This window comes from Hypanus sabinus, chromosome 15 (genome assembly GCF_030144855.1).
Source record: "Hypanus sabinus isolate sHypSab1 chromosome 15, sHypSab1.hap1, whole genome shotgun sequence".
Lineage (NCBI taxonomy): Eukaryota > Metazoa > Chordata > Chondrichthyes > Myliobatiformes > Dasyatidae > Hypanus > Hypanus sabinus.
This window is the reverse complement of record NC_082720.1, coordinates 22,404,388-22,417,184: the sequence shown is the minus strand read 5'-3', so window position 1 is coordinate 22,417,184 and position 12,797 is coordinate 22,404,388. Positions and strand designations below refer to the sequence as shown.

Below are 12,797 nucleotides of genomic sequence, written 5' to 3'. Positions count from 1 at the left end.
ATTATTGTGTTCTTTACCATTCTTTAATGTATTGTGTTTTTGGTGCTGTATCGGATCTGGAGTAACAATTATTTTGTTGATCTGATACCATGGAACTGAAATCTAGCAGAGAAAGGCCAAGAGCTTTGAGTCAGCTCTTAGTCTACTCAAACAATATCTCAAGGAAGTAGAAAGGCAACAGGGAGTTATCCATGAGGCATGAGGGAATTACTGGGATTCATTAGGTCCTTGTGTTTTATGAAATGTAGTTCAAAGTTCTTGCAGGAATAGAATCTCCATGGGAAAATTTTGTTCAGAGTAAGCATTTTTAATTAATGAATGACAGTAAATTGTATTTCAAAAGTTTTAGAAAAAGGATCCATGCTTAGTCAACTGTTTATTGTTTCAGACAATTGGTGCTGCATTTGTAGCCAAGCTCATCCACGTTGGTGAAAAAGCAATCACACTTGGCATCTGGGTAAGTGTTTTGATTCTTATCTGATCAATGAAAGGATTATTTGGCAGAGTGGGTTTGTTGGGGTTGATAAATGAAGCCAGTTTTAACTGGGTCTCTGTGGTTGATCGGTTCCCTCTGGGGTGAAGCTTATTGCGTAATCCTACAAGCTAGAAATGAGAATAAGTGAGTGCTTGTCTGCTTCATCAGCAAGCATAATTCCAGCAAGGAATTTCGTGAATGTGGACAAATTTAAATATGCTTTTGTTTCAGTTTCGCATCATCCTTTTGCTGAAAAGTAGAATGAATAGAATTACTTTGTCAGTATATGTGTTGTACATGTGAAGAATTTCTGTCTGTCATTTAAAATGGCAAACTTTAAGGTATTCATTGGCAAACTTTAAGGTGCTCCTTATCTCTGACCTGCTTATATCCTTAGATTATGTCCTCTGGACCTAGACTCCACCATTATAGAAAACATCTGCTCCACGTCCACCATCTATGCCTCTCAATATTCAATAGGTTTCAGTGAGATTCCCTTCCCTCTCCCCTTTCTAAACTGCAGTGAGTACGGGACCAGAATCATCAACCCTTTTATTCCCAAATCATTCTCGTGAACCTCCTCTGCACCTGTCCAATGCCAGCACATACTTTCTTAGATAAGGGCACAGGCTGCTCACCATACTTTGTACAGTCTGGCCTCGGTATTACCTCTTTGATTTGGCCAATGTGCCTTCACTCGAGTTTTTCCCCCCCATTTGCACTATGCACTATGAACAGCAATGGCAGATATTCTTGGGAATAATGCACAAGGTGCAAAATCAGTTCATCCCCTGGAGAAGGAAGGATTCAAAGGGGGGAAAGGGGTCACAGTGGTTGACAAAGGAAGTCAGAGACTGCATAGCATTAAAAAAAAAGGAAATATGACAGAGCTAAGGTGAGTGGGAGGACAGATGATTGGGAAGTTTTTAAGAAACAACAGAACTTAACTAAAAAGATAATACGGGGAGAAAAAATGAGGTACGAATGCAAGCTAGCCAGGAATATAAAGGAAGATAGCAAAAGCTTTTTTAGGTATGTGAAGAGAAAGAAGATAGTTAAGAACAATGTTGGGCCCTTGAAGAATGAATTGGGTGAAATTGTTATGGGAAACCGAGAAATGGCAGAAGAATTTAATGAGTACTTTAGATCTTTCACTAAGGAAGACACAAGCAATCTCCCAGATGTATGGATGGGCCAAGGACATAGGGTAACAGAGGAAATGAAACAGATTGACATTCGGAAGGAAATGGTGATGAGAAGACTGATGGGACTGAAGGCTGACAAATCCCCAGGTCCAGATGGTCTGCACCCTAGGGTACTAAAGGAGGTGGCCCTGGAAATTGCGGATGCATTGGTAATCATTTTCCAATGTTCCTTAGATTCAGGATCAGTTCCTGAGGATTGGAGAATGGCTAATGTTATCCCACTTTTTAAGAAAGGAGGGAGGGAGAAAACAGAGAACTATCGACCTGTCAGCCTGACATCGGTGGTGGGAAAGATGCTAGAGTCCATTATTAAGGATGAAATAGTGGCGTATCTAGATAGCAGTGATAGGATTGGGCCGAGCCAGCATGGATTTACCAAGGGTAAATCATGCTTGACTAAACTATTGGAGTTTTTCGAGGATGTAACCAGGAAGTTAGACAAGGGAGATCCAGTGGATGTAGTGTACATCGATTTTCATAAGGTATTTGATAAAGTCCCACATAGGAGAATGGTGGGTAAAATCAAAGCTCATGGCATTGGGGGTAAGACATTGACATGGATAGAAAACTGGTTGGCAGATAGAAAGCAAAGGGTAGCGGTGAATGGGTGTTTCTCGGAATGGCAGGTGGTGACTAGTGGGGTGCCACCGGACTTGGTATTGGGACCACAGCTGTTTACCATTTATGTTAACGATTTGGATGAAGGCATAGAAAATAACATCAGCAAATTTGCTGATGATACTAAGCTGGGTGGCAGTGTGACATGTGATGAGGATGTTAGGGGAATTCAGGGTGACTTGGATAGGCTGGGTGAGTGGGCAGATACTTGGCAGATGGCGTTTAATGTGAATAAGTGTGAGGTTATCCACTTTGGTAATAAGAATAGGAAGGCAGATTATTATCTGAAAGGTATAGAGTTGGGTAAGGGAGTAATACAAAGAGATCTAGGAGTCCTTGTTCATCAGTCACTGAAGGTGAATGAGCAAGTGCAGCAGGCAGTGAAGAAGGCTAATGGAATGTTGGCCTTTATTACAAAGGGAATTGAGTACAAGAGCAAGGAAATCCTCTTGCATTTGTACAGAGCCCCGGTGAGACCACACCTGGAGTATTGTGTACAGTTTTGGTCTCCAGGGTTAAGGAAGGACATCCTGGCTGTAGAGGAAGTGCAGCGTAGATTCACGAGGTTAATTCCTCGGATGTCTGGACTGTCTTACGCAGAGAGGTTAGAGAGACTGGGCTTGTACACACTGGAATTAAGGAGATTGAGAGGGGATCTGATTGAAACATATAAGATTATTAAGGGATTGGACAAGATAGAGGCAGGAAATATGTTCCAAATGCTGGGAGAGTCCAGTATCAGAGGGCATGGTTTGAGAATAAGGGGTAGGTCATTTAGGACAGAGTTAAGGAAAAACTTCTTCTCCCAGAGAGTTGTGGGGGTCTGGAATGCACCGCCTCGGAAGGCAGTGGAGGCCAATTCTCTGGATGCTTTCAAGAAGGAGCTAGATAGGTATCTTATGGATAGGGAATCAAGGGATATGGGGACAAGGCAGGAACTGGGTATTGATAGGAATTGATCAGCCATGATCTCAAAATGGCGGTGCAGGTTCGAAGGGCCGAATGGTCTACTTCTGCACCTATTGTCTATTGTCTATACAAGGGGGAATGGCTGCAGCATGATTACCTGGAATGTCATACCTGTTTTTTTTCCAAACTGTTTCATGAAGTAGGGGGCATTTGGAAGACCTTGTGCTTGTCAAGTACTGTTTCAGTGCCAGAGATCCAGGTTCCCTCCTCATCTCTGGTTAATCTGCACATTCTTCCAGTAACCATATGGCTGCCTTTCCACATCCCATAAAAATATGGGCTGGTAGGTTAAGTTGCCCATGATATGCAGATGAGTGGTTATATCTGGGGGGGGGGGGAGATTCAGGGACTTGAAGGAAATATAGGGAGAGTGGGATTATTGGCAAGCTGTCACAGTGGTGAACTGGCTGTCTTCTGTGGTAGTGAAAATGAGATGCGGCTATCACATCTGAGGTCAGAATCTTTTCACTTACAAGTGCTAGTAATTGCAAGTTTGTCGATCTTCAAAAATGCTGGGACATTAGTCTGGGATATATTTGTAAGTTATGGATGTAATTTGTTTTCTGATCAGGACACTGCAGGATCAGAACGGTACGAAGCTATGAGCAGAATCTACTATCGGGGTGCCCGAGCAGCTGTGGTGTGCTTTGGTAAGAAAGATGCCATCATGCTTTGCTGTTTAGTCAGCTGGTGCAGAAAGCTATGCTTTCTAGAGGACAATGAGGGACTATTCATCAAAAGAAAAGTAATAAATCTCATGCTTGGATGTTGCTACCCTTTATAGAAGTAATGAATTTAGACCTTGCATAACAACCAGATCAATTTTGATGGCAATTAGTAACCAGATTCAGACTTTACAAACTTGTAGTTATTACACATTGGATTACATCTTTGATCTATTATAAGAGGTACTTTAACAATCAGTAAAATATTCAAGTCCATTTCAAAGTGTTTCTGATGAGTCTTGGTGTTAACATTGATGCTATAATAGAACAGTACTGAAGACATTGGTAACACGAAAATTAGTTGGATATGTATTAACTATTGAAACAATGTAAGGTCACAAAACAAAGTATATCGGTCAGTTAGGTTGAAGTAATACTAACTGAAAAGTGTGCTTATGAACTATGTTTAAAATCTGCAGGATTTAAAAGACGAAGTATTAATTCAGATTTCTAGACAGTGGTGTTCTGTTGGAAGTACATTAAATCTACTGGTGTCGTGGTTACTTGAAATGACCTGGAGACACAGACAATTCTTGAAGAAAATTAAACCTATATTTGCAAACAAAGGCTGAGGCAATCAATGAACGTCACCGAAAGCCCGCCGAGCTCCGGTGTACAGCATTCTTTATAGTAATTACTTATCTCAGTTACATTTCGGTTTCATCGCCATACCCAATCAAGTTTTAATTGCATATCATCTATATATGAATTAATTAATTGCTCTTGCCTAGCCCGTGGTATGTCACCATTGTTTTCAACCATTCGCATTGGGACCTTATTTGTGGCCAAGATTATGTTTTCCAGACAACCTCCCTCACATTACATTCCTGCTCGCAGCATCCTGTTCGCCACCATTATCTCGTACTAAACAAAGGCTGAGTGTAATACATGGGATACATCTCAGCTAATAGTGCTGCAAAACAAACAGGTGTTCTGTAAGTGCCATAATATGCAGCTAAGAGAGTACAAAGTATCTACTGAAAACAACACATAGCAAAATGTGTCTAGTAAAATAATACATTGTAATATTCAGTACCTGGAAGTGATTACATAGTATAGTAAATAGCTAATACATAGTGATTATATTTCAGTTATATATAATGATTATGTCAGGTATATTTCTCAATACTGGAAGCATGCTACACATAATGTTGATAAAGTATGGCCAGGACACTTACAGAAAACAAAGGTGGAATTGAAACATTTGAACGGCCATGTAGCTGAAGCAAACACGGCATTCAGAGAATAGTCCTGTCAGTAATAAGATAAGGAATGGTGTATTTAATATTTCAGTAATATTTGAGTAATTTTGCTTTTGGGTATATTGTTACGAATCCTGTAACCGGGTGACTTACCAGCAAAGATAGAGACGTCCGTTGAAGTCTGATGGTACTATTTTTAACAGTATTTATTAGTAAAAATACACAAAAATAATATCAATGCAAATATACAGATAATATACGTCGTCAATACTAACCCTAAAAGTGCAGGTATAATAATAATCAATAAGAAATAAGCCCTGTCAGGTGTCTTGTTGTCGTGGCCATTCAATTGTGACCTCTCCTTTAGCTAAACCGTTCTTCCGTGGTGAGCCTGCCACCCAGGCAAGGGAGGACGCACATGAGCTCCCACCGGCTTTTTGCTATAAAACGCTGTCCCTGGATCTCTAGTGTTTCTCCTGGTGCGTCTAAAGGGTGTTCCCCAGACCCCTCTTTTATCCTTACTCACAGGGTCTCAGATGTCAGTCAGGTTGGGATGATGCAATCCCTCAACCAGACCACTCTGGTTGTCCCCTGAGGGGTTTCAATGAATAGTACAGTACTCAATACACAATTCCGTCTCCAAGAGACAATGGCAGTTATCAGTGGTACCGTTCCGCTGATGTCAGGACACATTCCACCTGGTTGTGTATTCTGTGTGTCTTTCTCTCATTTCCTGGGTCTCGGACCCGAAATAATAGCGATCTTGCGATTCTCAAAAAGAAGGGGGCGACTTTGTACCCTTTAGCCCCTCAGAGTTGCTTCACCTTCATAACAAGGTTACGTGTGTGTATATATAGGTATGTGTGTACACGTGTGTGTGTGTGTTCAGTGTACATGTGTATATAATATGTATATGTGTGTATTTATATATATTAGACTGGTCAACATAGAGAATATATATATGCATATGCTTGTGTGTATTTGTATGTGTATATTGTGTGTATGCGTATAATTACGTGTGAATGTATGCATATATACACAAGTGTGTGTTTACATGTGTGTGTCTGTGATAAGTGTGTTTACATGTGTGTATATTGTATATATGTGTATGTGAATTGTGTATATTGTATATATGTGTATGAGGCACATACATCATTGTGCCTCATGCACATATTGTTTAAAGGAAAAAATCAAAGTTTCCTGAATTTCAGTGTTTTGATATTTATCTAACTAACCTAGATGAAAGGTTGGATCACTCAGTGCTTGGACAATCTAAACAAAAAAACATTGGCAACAAAGTATTTTTAAAACAAACCTGAGACAGCTACCGACCTGTTGAAGCGCAGTGAGACATTCAGGCTAAAAAAATGCAGCGAGGATCGGCAAGTAAAAAATAGCCCAGCATGTGCGGAGATGGTCAAGTTAAAAAAGAATCAGAAAACAGAAGGTTCATGAAGAGTGATGAAATCATTAATAAAAGAGCAGAAGTGGCTAGCTACATAGGAAAGATTGACATGCTTGATTACGCAACTGGTAACTGGCTCATGTATATTGAGCTAATTCAACTGTATTTTAAAGTAAGTGAATTAGACAATGAAAAATAAGTACCAGTTTTGCTGAGTGCATCGGGTTTAAAGGTATACTGTTTGCTTTGAAGTTTAACTGCTCCAAACAACCCATCCAGAATAAGCTTCGCCGATATTGTGAAAATAATGCAGGAACTTTTAGAACCAGAACCATTGTTGATTGCAGAACATTTTAGGTTTCATAAGCAGAATTTAAAAAAGCGAGTCTAGTTCAGCATACATGGCTGAATTGAGGTGATTTAGCATTGTCAGCAAGATCGTTTAGTTTGTGGAATCTTTCAAGAAAGCAAAAATGCCTCCTAACTAAAGCACAGCTTGCATTTAGAAGAGCAGTTGAAAAGGCAGTTTCAATGGAAACTTCAGACAGATGTAAATAAGTTGCAGTCAGAAGTGAAGGGTAGAGTGAACGAAATTACAGGGCCTGGCCGAACAAATTGAGTTACCATTGTGGCAGTGGCTCAGGTAACCAAACAAATGTATAAAGGTGAAACTTGCAGAAAATGCAACAGAGTAAGTCACATACAAACAGCATGTTAGGCAGGAAAAAAAAATGGACTGCACAGAGAAGAGAAAAAGATAACAAGTCCAAGTTGCAGTTACAATTAGAGCATACTTTTGATGAAAAATCTGATGACGAGAATGACACAGGACTGCATTGCCTTGAGATTTATAGCGTGAAAACTAACAATAAACAAGCAATATGGCTTACACCAAAAGTGAATGGCAAATTAATTAAAATGGAATTGGGCACTGGTTCAGCTGTTTCAGTCACTCCACAGTTTGATCAGCATTTCAAAGATACTGAACTGAACCCTACAGATATCCAATTCAGAGCCTATACTGGAGACAAAATTTAACTCCTGTGGGAATGACATTTGTAACAGTGAAATACAACAACCAACAAACCACATTGGGCTTGTATGTGGTAAAAACAGGAAGGCCACCATTGTGAGGACATGAGTAGGTGAGACAACTATAACTTGATTGGAGATTCATCCATCATTTGCATGCCACATCCTCTGTACTGAAGCTGACAAAAAGTGAATTAGGAAAAATGCTGAATGATGCTACAATTGTCTCGATACTGTATGCCAGGAATCATTCCCCAAGAGAAGTTGGTGCCAATCACTGTGCCTCTGATTGGAAAGCATGTTGGACCAAGGAGGGACCATGCTGCTCAGAGGAAACGTGAAAGTAATGAAGGCGGTGGTTCGAGAGAACAGCTTTCATAGGCAGCATTTCTGAGAAAGCTTCTGTTATCAGGCAGTTACTTGCGAAATGTGACTTGGATTTAAGCTGGAAGAGAGTTCAAGGAGCTTCAAGAAAATTGCAAGCATTCAGCCTTTGTGAGGATAAAGAACCAGAACCTGCTCTGCGTGTATTAGTGCATGAACTTTGAGTGGGAGACAGTAACCTGCTTTAAAAGTAGAATCAAAGACCAAAGCCCAGCTAGATGAATGGAAGGTCTGAAAGAAAGAAGTTAATGTATATACAAAAATAAAGAATTTGTGAAATTATGTTATGGATGAAGAAACAAAGAGATATCAGATCGTAAAGGGAGCAATAGAAAGACTCCAGTGAACTAGTTGCACCTTCCCAAGATCAAAAGTACAAAAGGAAGAAGAAATGTGTCCAAAGCTGTCAGAGTCAATTCTCACAGAGTCAGAGTTAACTCTTACACCACCCCAGAGGAAGCCCTAGAACCTTACATTGTTTTCACAGCCTCAAGTCTCACCTGCCAGACAGAGTAATTCCACCTTCAGGAAAGATGTTATCCCACAAGAGGAAGAAATCCTCCACAGTGATTAATTCTTTAGTCCTGAATGGGACAATTTAGAAGTTTTAAAAATTACTATGCTGTGGTTGTCCGTATATAGTAGTTGTAGTATGCATTGAGATGTATAATCTATTGAGTAGGGGTTTATAGCTAAGCAGGGAGGAGTGTTATGTATTTAATATTTCAATAATAATTGAGTGATACGTGCGTGCCTCACTGAAAGCATACGGGACGTTAAATTCACATTTTGGACTCCTGTGTCTTCCTTTGAATAAGTTCAATGTTTTGAGGTTACATAACATAATGTCTCCTATGTAAAAAGTGAAAAGTAAATATAATTTTTGAAAGAAATGAGGGTAAAGTGGTTCTAGTTTGCAGACAGGTTAAGGAGGAGAGGGAGACAGCAGATAGGAGAAATCCTGCAGTCTGTGCATTTTGACCTTGGGCAGATGGAAGAGAGTGTATGTCACTCAGAAGATGAGCCTCCAAGATTTAAAGAACAGTCTGTGCTTGTGGTTTTTAAGTATTGCCTCGAAGGGTCAGTAGCTTTAAAGTCCTTGGTTAACATATCTAAGGATCTATCAGAGGATCTTTCCTGGGACCAGAACATTGGTCATCACAAAGGAGACACGACAGTGTCTTCCTTAGAAGTTTGTGTAGATTTAGGATATCACCAAAAGCTTTTTATAAACTTCTATGGATGCACAGTGAAGTGTATCCTCCACTGGTTACATCACAGCTAATGCTCAGAAACTGACAAAACGACATCAGGTACAGGCAAAGCCCTTCCTCCCATTGAGTGTATTTACATGGAGCACTGCCACAAGAAGACATCCATCATCGAAGACTTCCACCCTGCCCCCAACCACCATCTAGGCCATGTTCTCTTCTCACTACTTCTGTCAGGAGAAGGTTCAGAAACAGTTATTACCCTAAACCATTAGGCTCCTGAAGCAGCATGGATAATTTTATTCACCTCTACTCAGAACTGATACTGTGATCTACAGGACTCACTTCCAAGAACTCTGTACAGCTCATTCTTAGTTTTATTTTTGCCTGCACAGTTTGTATTCTTTTGCACATTGGTTGTCAGTCGTCTTCTGTTATATACAGGTTTTTAATAAAAGCCTGTTGTATTTCTTTTTGCCTGTAAATGCCTGCGAGAAAATAAACCTCTAGGTAGTATATGGTAACATATACATACTTTGATAATAAATTCACTTTGAACATTGAACTTTGAATTTTACTTTGAATAAATTTATTGTAGCCAGGATAGTGTGGTGTGGTTACAAACAATTCTCTTGAAAATTAACTATGTATTGATAAATCTCACAATGTTAAAATAATGCTCTCCACAGTATTTTCCAAAGGAAGGATTGTAGGCACTGTCAAATAAACTCTAATTTAGTTATGAAATATGATTTATGACATGAATTTAACAGTAAAAGAAGCAACTGAATTAATTTGTCTTAAATTGCTGCTTAAACTATTGGAATAGACCTCCATTGTTTAATTAAAAATTGAGAATGTGTATACATAGTTAACAAAACTGAGTTTTTAAACCTCCTGTTTACTGTGGCTGTCCACTCTAGGATTAGGCATCACTATTGAATGGGCTTCTGAGAAAACGTGCTGAAAATATTCAAAATGTTTGGGAAAATCTGTAGTGAAAACTTGTGACTTGTCTGGCTGTTGAACTTTTATGATAACTGAAAACAGAAATGAGTTTGAAATTGCAAAGTGGGAAAGATGGAGAAAATAAAGGTCTATGATTGTGTCCTCCATCCCATTGTTGACAAGATCATTTGTTCCCTTGGTTTCTTACCTTGCTCCTGCCTCCTTTTCTCTAATTTAATACTCGCCTGATACCTAATATTTCCCTGTGTGATGATAGCTCAACCATTCAACCTTCTGAGTGCCTCCAGTGTTTTGTATCTTTATTTAAGATTTCCAGCATTGTAGAATTTTGGATTACTGAATGGATTTCCTGTTTTCCAGATCTGACTGACAGTAGCAGCTATGCAAGAGCTAGATTCTGGGTGAATGAAGTCCAGAACTGCGAAGAGGTGAATTTTGTTATAATATTGAGAAGCTTGCACTAATCCTAAGGCTTTTGGAATTGATTAGCTCTTTTTTCTATTTTAATTCTATTTCAGGAAAAGTCTTGCACTAAGGGTTTATAGTTTAGAAAAGTTTTGGAATTTTGGCAGAGTTTTTTTCCATGTGGATTACATATGTAATCTGCTTGGGGTTTGTTGCTGGATTTGTGCTGTGAGTTGATTAATTTGTAACATAGGATTTCCATATCAAGTTTTAAGTTGTAGGTTTGTAGTAGGGCAGTTCTCACTTGAGTGTTTATAATTCAGATTGACTTAGTGTTCTCTGTGTTTCAGCATTGCAAGATCTACCTCTGTGGAACAAAGAGTGATCTTGTACAAAATGATCGCAGCGCCCGGGGAGTCGATTATCATGATGTTCAGGATTACTCAGATGGTAAAGTTTACTAGTTTACAAGCCACTCAACTACTAGACCTTGAAGTTAGTTTGTTCTTTTTTGGATTAAAGCTGGCAAGGAAGGAGGATAAAAGTCAAATAGTCCCTATCGGTAATAATTTTGAAAGGTTTTGTATGGATTTCTTTGAAGAAGAAAGAATAAATAATTGAAATACAAAATCTTGAAGATTATTAAAAGTGAACACTTGCCTCTTGCATCTATCTAGTATTGTACACATTTTCCTGGAGCAGTGGAGGCTGAGGGGAAATCTAAGGGCTTGTGAGAGGCATAGACAGAGTAAACAGGGAATATCTATTTCCCAGGGTTGAAATGTCTACTATCAGAGTGCATGTATTGAAGTAGGCTTGGGAGGGGTGGGAGTAAGAGTCGTAAGTTTATTACTCAGAGTGGTGGATGCCTGGTATGGTGGTAGAGGCAAATACATTAGAGGCTTTTAGAGACGTTTGGATAGGCACATGAATATGAGGAAGATGGGAGCATATGGACATTGTGTAGATAGAAAGGATTAGTGTTTGGACCTGTTCCTGTGCCGTACTGTTCTATGTTCTACTATTTCCCATTATCAATATGAACAATAGTTATGCTACTCAGCAGCAGCCAACTCATATACAAGAAGGTTCAATAGGAAACAATGTGTGATGATCAGATAAGGTCTAACAAGACAAGAGAGTATACAATAATTATTAGGATATTGAGTAGTAAAGAAAAACTTTAGGCATGTATGTCTGCACATCCTTAAATGCAACAGGTCTATAGTGGTTAAATATATACAATCAGTGCTTTCTCTTCATTAGCTGAGAAATAGATTCTAAGTGCAGGGAAGTCATTCTAGAATTGTTTACATGACTAGTTAATCCAGAGCTTGAATATTGCCTATAGATATGGTTACCATATCACAGGAATGTACCAAAGGCAGTACAGAGAAACACACTCATAACTTTGTAGCCAGTAGTCTCATTAGAAAGAGCTGAAAAGTAAATTGTTTCTCCTTTCAGAATGCAGTTTCACTTGTTGAATCTTTCCGGCATTTTGTTTCTGATGTCGTGCATCATCAGTATTCTGTGTTACGTAGATGTACTTGATTAATTAGAATATTTATAGGATTTATTACACCGTAATCATTAGGCTTGTTTAAATGTGTGTTCTTTGATGCTGAACACAAGGAAAGTTTGAGGTGAATGTCCAAAAATGTGACAATTTCAAGTGTAGCCTGGTCCTTTATTATCAACTTACTTAGAGATATTTGGCAAGTACATTCAGCAATCTTGCATTAAATGTAGTTATTGATTTCTGTTCTCTGAATCTTTATCACTGTGCAAGTTACATATGCAATATCTGTCTTTTAGAGATTAAAGCCAAGCTGTTTGAAACCTCCAGTAAGACTGGTCAGAATGTTGGTAAGTTCGAATTTCATATGTCTTCTCACTGTGGGCAAAAGGCATACTCCCTGTTGTTCCTCTGTAGCCGCCATCAGTAAGATTTGATAAGCAGATTTAGTATGACAGATTTTAAAAATAGAATGCATTATTTTATAATGGGGTTGGAGAGTTTATAATGGGACCATTATGAATCAAGTGGTGTAACGCAGTCTACAGGAACTTAACTGCAAAGTTAACAAATTATTGTGTACTCTTTATTTCAGATGAACTCTTTCAGAAAATAGCAGAAGATTACGTGAATATAACAGCTTTCCAGGTGACAACAGGTAAACTCTGCGGCATGACC

The 12,797-nt window shown here is 39.0% G+C and overlaps 1 protein-coding gene across 3 annotated transcripts in view; it reads left to right on the top strand.

Annotated features, from left to right (window-relative positions):
* Positions 1–12,797, top strand: part of rab24 (RAB24, member RAS oncogene family) — a 68,576-nt gene that overhangs the window by 53,116 nt on the left and 2,663 nt on the right. For all 3 annotated transcript variants that reach the window (XM_059990119.1, XM_059990121.1, XM_059990120.1), the window contains 6 exons: positions 389–457; positions 3,839–3,917; positions 10,556–10,623; positions 10,951–11,050; positions 12,419–12,469; positions 12,715–12,777. In XM_059990119.1, coding sequence (XP_059846102.1) covers positions 389–457; positions 3,839–3,917; positions 10,556–10,623; positions 10,951–11,050; positions 12,419–12,469; positions 12,715–12,777 — 430 coding nt within the window. The remainder of the gene's footprint in view (positions 1–388; positions 458–3,838; positions 3,918–10,555; positions 10,624–10,950; positions 11,051–12,418; positions 12,470–12,714; positions 12,778–12,797) is intronic.